Below are 9,130 nucleotides of genomic sequence, written 5' to 3' on the forward strand. Positions count from 1 at the left end.
GCAACTCGAGGCTTGAGTTTTCTCTTCAGTCCTTTGCTTGAGAAATGCTGGGCGTGTTCTTCCCTTTTGGTTTTCTAACTCCAGGTCTTTGAACATGTCATAATAATACTTTACTTTGTCTTCTCAAGTAGCTGTTTGAAATCTTCCATTCAGCTCTCTCACTTCATCATTTCTTCGGTTTTCTTTAGCTACTCTAAGCTCAAGAGCAAGTTTCAGAGTCTCTTCTGACATTCATTTTGGTCTTTTCTTTCTTTCCTGTCTGTTTAATGACCTCTCACTTTCTTAAAGACCTCTTGTGCTCTTCCCTTTTGGTTTTTCTATCTCCAGATCTTTGCACATTTCATTATAATACTTTGTCTTCTCAAGCTGCCCTTTGAAATCATCTATTCTGCTCTTTTACTTCATCATTTCTCATTCTTTAGAATCATTGTCTGATTATAAAATAGATATGGAAATGCAAAATCATAGAGATGTCACAGTACTAGGCAACATTTTGTTCTGTTACATATATAAAACATATATATATAGTGACAGCCAATTCAATGGCAACTAAAAACAATAAAGAATGGCCAAAGCAATCTTGAAGAAGAAAGAACAAGGAGGAATGATTTACTGACAGATATCAAGATATATGAAAAAATATATTAATGATGGTATTGGTGCAGGAATAGACAAATGGAACAGAATAAGGAGTCCAAAACCAGACACACACATACATATAGTCATTTGATTTATAAAAAATATGACATTGCAGAGGGAAAACAGGGTCTTTTCAATAATTGCTGCTGGTTCAATTTGATATCCGTATAGAAAAGAATGAATTTTGACCGTTATCCCATACCATAAATAAAGATCAGTTTCAGATGGACTGTAAATACAAATATGAAAGATAAAACAATAAAGCTTCTAGGATGAAACAGGGGGATATCTTCATGACTTTGGGATAGGCAAACATTTCTCTGAATGGAAAATTTTAAAGCTGTCATAAAGAGAAACAATGGACACATTGGACATCATTCATGTAAGGAACTTTTCTCCATCAAAAGACACTATTAAGAGAATGAAAATGTGAGTCCACTAACTGGGAGATAATTATTGCGATAAGTACAACCAACAAATGGTTTGTATCCAGAATATATTTAAAAAACTCCTACATATAAAAAAGAAAAAGAGACCCAATATAAATGCAGATAAAAGACTTGAACGGACGCTTCAGAAAGGGGATATATAAATTGACAATAACAACTAAACAGATGCTCACACTGATTGATCACCGGGAGAATTCACATAAATGCCACAATGACATAGCACTACAACTCCAGTAGAATGTCTCCATTGAAAACTACTGACAGTAGCAAGTGTTGGTAAGATAGAGAGCTACTGGAATTCTCATACTTTGCTAGCAGGAGTGAAAATCAGTACACTTAACTTTGGAGAACAGTTTTGCAGTTTTTACTAAAACTGACCATGCACAACCTTATGTCACAGCAATTCTAAACCTAGGTACGCAATACACAAAATTGTGTAAAATTATGTACATTAAACAGAAGAGGGGGCATTGGTGGTTCACTGGTAGAATTCTTACCTTCCATGCAAGAGTGCTGGGTTTGATTCCTGGCCAATGCACCTTGTGTGCAGCCACCACCCATCTGTCTGTGGAGGCTTACGTGTTGCTATGATGCTGAACAGATTTCAGCAGAGCTTTCAAACTAAGATATTCTGGGAAGAAAGGCCTGCTTATCTACTTTTGAAAACCAGCCAGTGAAAGCCCTATGGATCCCAACAGTCCTATCCAAAACTGATCATGGGAATGCTGAAGGACCAGACAGCATTTTGTTCCATTGTATATGGGTTTGCCATGAATTGGAGGCTGACTCAATATGGCAGCTAACATCAACAGAAATGTTAATCAAAAGATTTGAGCCAGAATGCTTACAGCATCACTGTCCATAAAGGATAGCATTCATAATATTTTCTATCAGCAATAAGATGTGTAACTGTATTGAGATACATTTATATTATGAAATATTATACAGTAACAAGAATCATTGCTATGTGCAAAAGTCATCAATAATTCACCAAAGCATAAGATTGAATGAATCATAAAGACTTTATAAATGCATTTATAAAACCTCAAAGCCACCAGAACTAATATCTGGTGTCAGCAGTTAGTGGTTAGCCCGCAGCAGGGGTAATGATTAGGAGGAGACATGCAGGGGCTTCTAAATTTTGATCTAGGGTCTGGCTACAGAAGCATGGTCCCGTTTTTGAAAGATACGTCCTGATGTTGACTTATCGCTTGTGCACAGTTCTGTAGGTATGTTCAACTTCATCTAAAAATTTGCATTACAAAGCATGAAGTATCATGGGGGGGTTATTTTATTATCGACACAAATTAGTTTCTAGAACACTTGTTGCCCTATGATGGAGCATGACCAAAGTCCAAAGCCTTCTTCAAGGCATCCTTAAACTCCGTGTTCCGCAGACAGTAGATCAAAGGGTTTATTATCGGAGTGAGAACAGTGTAAACAGCAGAGATGAGTTTATTGGAGCTCCGGAAATCAATGGCCTGGGGTCGGACATAGATGAAGATCATGGCCATGTAAAAGATGGTGACCACAGTGAGGTGGGAGGCACAGGTGGAAAAGGCCTTCCAACGGCCGGTGGCTGAAGGGATGCGCAGGACAGCCAGGGTGATGTGTCCGTAGGAGAGCACTGTAGCCACCAGTGGGAATACCAAGATGACGAAGGCCAGAATGAAGTCCACCAGCTCTGCAGTTGAGAAGTCTGTGCAGGCCAGTTTGAGGATGGGGGAAATATCACAGAAAAAGTGGTTCAAGATATTGGAGCCACAGAATTTAGCTCTAGAGATAAAGTAGACCTTGATCACAGAGACAGTGAAGGCACTTGCAAAGGAGAAGGCCACCAGCTGGACACAGAGCCCTGTGGTCATGATGACCTGGTAGTGCAGGGGGTGGCAGATGGTCACGTAGCGGTCATACGCCATGGAGGCCAAGAGTACACACTCTGTGTCCACCAGGGAGATGAAGAAGTAGAGTTGAGTCATGCATCCCACGAAGGAGATGCGCTTCCTCTGAAGAAGGAAGCCGTCCAACATCTTGGGGATGATGTCACACACGTACCAGATCTCCAAGAATGACATGGAGCTCAGAAAGTAGTACATGGGCCTATGCAGGGAGGTGCTGATCCAGATGGTAAGGATGATGGCCAGGTTCTCCACCAGGACAAAGAGGTACGTGAGCAGGAAGATGAGGAAGAGCACATACTGCATCCCGTGGGCCATGGGAAAGCCCACCAGAATGAAGGCGCTGACTTTGGTGACATTTTCTCTCCTCATTCCTCTGTGCTTGGGAGCTGCAAAATATCACCATGCCAGAGTAAAGGGCTGAGAGGCAGCTGGAGAGAATCAGAGATAACTCTCAAGGGTGCAATTAGGTCGTGCTTACAAAAACCAGACTCCTGGCTGGTTTATATGAACAATCATATATATGAGCAATCATATATTTATTTGCCAGGCTTAAAGTGGTAAAGTCCTCTGTGCTTGTGATTAGATATAGTAGAAAGGCAGTAACCAGTGAGAAAAGACATGCTGAGAAAATGTGTTTGAGACTTAAGGAGGGAGGTTGTTTGCACGGCCCCTTCTGAAGAGGAAGCTCAGAACCAGGATTAGTTTATTTGCTCTACTGTGTGGATTTGGAGGCTAATTCAAAAAGCAAGCAAGCTAAAGCATGCTTTGGATTTTCCAACCTTTGCTAGCATTCCTCCCACCCCCACCGCTGTCTCAATCTTAATGAAGATTTACTAACTGTCCTCCCTAATATTTCAGAGATGTCAAGGCTGCTGCTCAATCTCTGATGTGGTGTGCATGTCATTGGAAGTTCACAGAGAAGGCAAATTGGGTATAAACAGGGACCATGTACATGACTTTCTGTAGAGGGTGAGTCCTCGTCTAAGAAGCCACTGTAAGTAAATGTGATTTGCTCAAGTGTCTCTTGCTCTGCGTGACCCAGCTTCTCGCACCCCTCCCCACCCCACCCCCATTCCCACACATGTAATGACTAGAAAGGAATTGCCTCAGGGTTCAGTTTTGAACTCAGAAAGACATTAGGGTCCTCAATCAATTTCAAGGACTTACGATTTTCTTTGGGATGTCAGCTGAAAACTAGCATCTCCTTTAATGCAAAGCAGTCATAATCCCTTCCCATTAAAGGGGTCTCCGTGTCTAACCCTGAATATTTACTCTCTGAACATTGACCGAGGACATGATGGTTATCTTCTCCAAAGCTGAGCAGGCTTCCCAGTCTACAAGGACTGGGGCTCCATGGAAAGTAGTGGCCCTAGCCCATTTACTGGGCTTGTCTGAGGGGCTCCTGGTCTCGTGCTCCTTATCCTACAAGGCAATAGAGCATCCCCATATTTATGTTGATTATTTGGGAAGTAGAAAACCCTATGGAGGGGTTTAACTCTAACACATGGGATCACCATGAGTCAGGAGCAGATTGGACAGCTGATAACAAGAAAGTGATCGTTAATGAGTTGGCACTACTTAACTACCAGGTCAGCTGCTTAAACACAGTATTTGTTTATTTACAGATTCAGGGGTCTCTAGAATCTGTTCTCTCCTTTACCTGAGCTTTTGACAGTGGCTGTATTTTCTTTTAAATAAACTTTCTGTTTTGTAATCATTTTAGACAGAGAAAAGTTGCAAAGACAGTGCAGAGAGCTCCTGCATCAACTTCATCCAGCTTCCCCTGAGGTTCACATCTGACACAGTTAGGGCACTTTTGTCAGAACAAAGAGAATAACACTGGTACAATACAACCGATTGCATTGGACAAATCTGCTGCAAAAGACCTCTTTAAAGTGTTAAAAAGCAAGGATGTTCACCCTGAGGACTAAGATGTGCCTGACCCAAGCCATGGTATTTTCAATTGCCTCATATGCATGCAAAAGCTGGACAATAAATAAGAAAGAATGAAGAAGACTTCACGATTTGAATTATGGTGTTGGCGAAGAATATTGAATATACCATGGACTGCCAAAAGAATGAACAAATCTGTCTTGGAAGAAGTACAATCAGAATGGTCCTTAGGAGCAAGGATGGCAAGACTCACATACTTTGGACATGTTATCAGGAGGGACCAGTCCCTGAAGAAGGACATCATTTTTGGTAAAGTAGAAGGTCATTGAAAAAGAGGAAGACCCTTAACAAGATGAATTGACACAGCGGCTGCAGCAACCGGCTCAAATGTAGCAATGATTGTGGGGATGGCACAGCACCAAGCAGTGTTTGTTCTGTTGTGCATGCCGTGGCTGTGTTGGAACAGATCAAGGCCATCTAACAGCACAACCACAACATCACTATCAAACAGACTCCAGGTTTTACTTGAATGCCATCATTTTTCCTAAGAAATATTTTTTTTCTGTTTCAGAATCCATTGAAAGATCCCACCTTGTCTTTGGGACATTGTATTTTTAAGTTGGTTCTCCTTTCCTGGCTATTGTACAGAGACTGAAAGGTCAACTGAGTTTTCGAAGAAGAAGCCCAGGATCCTCTCATCTCAAATAAAGTTCTCTACAGTGTTACAGAGAGAGTTTTTGCCTGGTTAGCAAATTCAAACACAGGTTTTTTCTAGAAAACCTGGGCAATAAAAATGAAGATTTTTGTACCCCAGAGAGGAATGCGTTTTTAGGTTTCATGAGTGGGCTATCACAGTCTTGGCTCACGCTGCCTCTGCTTGCACCGTCTGGCTGCAGCCACTTGCTAGGACACTATGTCTAGTACCTGCAGAGCCACCTGGATAGGGCTGAAACAGTGGTGGGCTGGGGTGGTTGTGCTGAGGTCTGCTCCATTCATGGATGCTCTAGGTTGGGGTCAGGAGCAATGTTGGGAACTAGGACCCAGCATGACATTCAGGGATGCAAGGCTCACCTATGGAGCTCTATGGGCCACTGGGCTGGGTACTGGTGAAGGGGCTGCAGAAGGGTGTACTACCCAGCCCCTGACCAAATTGGGAGGTCATGTGGAGTGGGGGCTCTCAATCATACACACACTCACAGGTGCAGCTTTCTACGATGCAAGTCTGCAACGCACTCAAAAACCCTAGCAGGAGAAGCTAGTCACAGGGTGTGAGTGCACTCCTTCCTGGGGTCGGGAGCCTTCTCTGTGAACTGCTGCAGCTGTCCACAGGAGTAAAGGGCAGCTCTGCTGATGTCCCACGGCTCCTGCCTGGCCACAGGGACCAGATGCAGCTCCAGCAAGCTCATGAGAAATGGGTTGGCTGAGGAGCTGGGGAAGGAGAGGCTTGGCTTTTTCTACAGAGCATGGGGACTCCAGGGTCCAATTACCTGATGCAGAGGCCATTTCTCATGCTGCCAATTAGCAGGGATACCCGCCTGAGAGCTGCTGGGGCCAGCCAGCCCATATGGTATGGGGGCATCAGAGCCCTGGCACCAGAGATCCTGGTTTGGGTCCATTCACTGGCCGCCCTGGAAGCTGCCCCTTGTACAGGCTGGAGGAGTCTCTGTCCCTGGTCACCCAAAGTTCTACACTCAGCAGGGGTCAGCAGTGCCTGTGCTGAGAGGTGGGTCACAGGTAGAGAAGTCTGTCTGTGGCTGAGGGATGCACAGGACAGCAAGGGTGATGTGTCAGTAGAAGAGCACAGTGGCCACCCGTGGGAACATGGGGTGATGAAGTACAGGATGAAGTCGAGAAGTCTGTGCAGGTCAGTCTGAGGATGGGGAAAATGTCACAGAAAAAGTGGTTCAGGACACTGGAGCCACAGAATGTAGCACTGGAGATAAAGTAGTCTTTGTTCATGTAGATGGCGAACAAAGCCTCTCACAAAGGAGAAGGCCATCAGCTGGACACAAAGCCCTGTGCTCATTATGGACTTTGTTGCACAGGGTGTGGCAGATGGCCACATAAAGGTCATAAGCTATGAGGCCAGGAGCACACACACTCTGTGCATGCCAGGGAGTTGAAGAAGTAGAGCTGAATCATGCATCCCACAAAGGAGATGCCCTTCCTCTGAAGAAGGAAGCCGTCCAACATCATGGAGATGATGTCACACATGTACCAGATCTCCAAGGATGACATGGGGCTGTGGGGAGGCCCACCAGGATGAAGGCACTGACCTTGATGACATTCTGCCCTCCTCATTCCTTCGGGTTTGGGAGCTGCAGGTCTGCAAAACATCACTGTGTCAGAGTACAGGGCTGAACAGAGCTGGGAAAAGAATCAGAACTAACTCTACAGGGCAAGATTAGGTCCTGCTTCCAAAGACCAGATAGAGACGTAAGCAAGATAATCATTTAACTTCACCAATATGCAGTGATATGCAGCTGACACAACCTTGCTTGCTGAAAGTGAAGATGACTTGAAGAACTTACTGATGAAGATCAAAGACTACACTCTTCAATATGGATTACCACTCAACATTAAGAAAACAAAAATCCTCACAAACGGACAAATAAGCAACATCATAATAAACAGAGAAAATATTGAAGATGTAAAAGATTTCATTTTACTTGGATCCACAATCGATACCCATGAAAGCAGTCACCGAGAAATCAAAAAATATATATCATTGGGCAGATGTGCTACAAAAGACTTCTTGAAAGTGTTAAAAAGCATAGATGTCACCATGAGGACTAAGGTGTGCCTGTCAAAAGCCATGATATTTTCAACCATTTGATATGCATGCAACAGCTGGACAATGAATAAGGAAGACCAAAGAAGAATTGATGCCTTTGAATTATGGTGTTTTTGAAGAATATTGAATACACCATGGACTGCCAGAAAACGAACAAATCTGTCTTTGAAGAAGTATAGCCAGAATGCTCCCAAGAAGCAAGGATGATGAGACTTCGTCTCACATAATTTGGACATGTTATCAGGAGGGACCAGTCCCTGGAGAAGCATATCAGGCATGGTGAGGTAAAGAGTCCACAAAAAAGAGGAAGACCTTCAATGGGATGGATTGAACAAGGCTGCAACAATGGGTTCAAACATAGCAATGATTGTGATTATGGTGCAGGACAAGGCACCTAACAAAAACAACATGCAAACAGTGTTCTCACACTTTAATTATGTAAGTGCTCAAACATTAATTTTATATGAGAATTTCTGCTCATCAAAAATGGAGATTCCCTGTTCCCTATGGCAGAGGGTCTCACGTGGTAGGTCTGGGATGGGCCCTGAGATCTGTTTAACAACCTTCCAGCTGGTTTTGATACAAATGGTCCACACTGAGAGAAGTACAGTCCTAGGTCCTAATTTCCTGAGATCAGGGACCCATGTCCATTACTTTATCACTTTATCTCAACCTATACAAACTTTCTTACACATCTCACGTTTATTGGAAGTTGGATAAACACGCCTCCAATAAGCAGGGTAACCAGGTATCCTTATATCCTCCAGCCCCGTTAAGTCACTACTTTAGTATCCAAATAAATGGACTCAAGGGGCCATTCCACAATTCCACATCTCTGGGAAGCTCAGTGTCCTTTCAAGTTCTTGAGACTTCTCCTAGGTAGCTGGGGTGCTGTTGGGTGGCACCTCCCCATCAGGTTTTCTTATCTTGCTTAATTATCCATTCTGTTTGCCATCTTGGCTCCAGGGCTACTTTGTCTTTCCATAAGGGATCCTTGAGTGAACATACAATCAATAAATAAAATAATACCTTAATGACAGCAGACAATACCAAAACATAAAATAAAAAACAGGACAAGATGGCCCCAGTAAGTGACCAAAATAAAGGGTCAGATGAACTTCCAGTAAAAGAAGAGGCAATGGAACTACCTGATATGAAATTCAAAAACTAACATTTTGGGCCTTTCCAAGAGATCAGGAAACAGATCAAGGAAAATACAGATAAAACCCAAGAAAGAATAGACAAAATCATGGAAAAACACATACAAAACCAATGAAAACATAGCCAAAATCAAGGAAAACTCAGAGAAAGCAATAGAAGAATTCTGGAAAATAATACAAGAACAGAACATCAAAATAAATAAGCAATTAGAAATCATATAAAAACAGCAACTAGAAACCCAAAAGAAAAACAACATTTCAGAAATGGACAACTCAATAGAAGGCTTTAGGAGG

At 42.9% G+C, this 9,130-nt stretch overlaps 1 protein-coding gene and 1 pseudogene across 1 annotated transcript; both read right to left on the minus strand.

The window, feature by feature from the left end:
- Nucleotides 1-2,419: 2,419 nt before the first annotated feature.
- LOC126078380 (olfactory receptor 6B2-like) lies at nucleotides 2,420-3,358 on the minus strand. The gene has a single exon (XM_049888866.1). It carries the CDS (start codon nucleotides 3,356-3,358, stop codon nucleotides 2,420-2,422), a length of 939 nt encoding a protein of 312 aa, XP_049744823.1.
- A 3,215-nt stretch (nucleotides 3,359-6,573) lies between these two features.
- Nucleotides 6,574-7,120, minus strand: LOC126078381 (olfactory receptor 6B2-like; annotated as a pseudogene).
- Nucleotides 7,121-9,130: the final 2,010 nt, after the last annotated feature.

This window comes from Elephas maximus, chromosome 6, assembly GCF_024166365.1.
Source record: "Elephas maximus indicus isolate mEleMax1 chromosome 6, mEleMax1 primary haplotype, whole genome shotgun sequence".
Lineage (NCBI taxonomy): Eukaryota > Metazoa > Chordata > Mammalia > Proboscidea > Elephantidae > Elephas > Elephas maximus.

Bases quoted from the DNA above. Each gene is read 5' to 3' on its own strand.
- LOC126078380 (XM_049888866.1), bottom strand. From the start codon at position 3,358: ATGAGGAGAGAAAATGTCACCAAAGTCAGCGCCTTCATTCTGGTGGGC.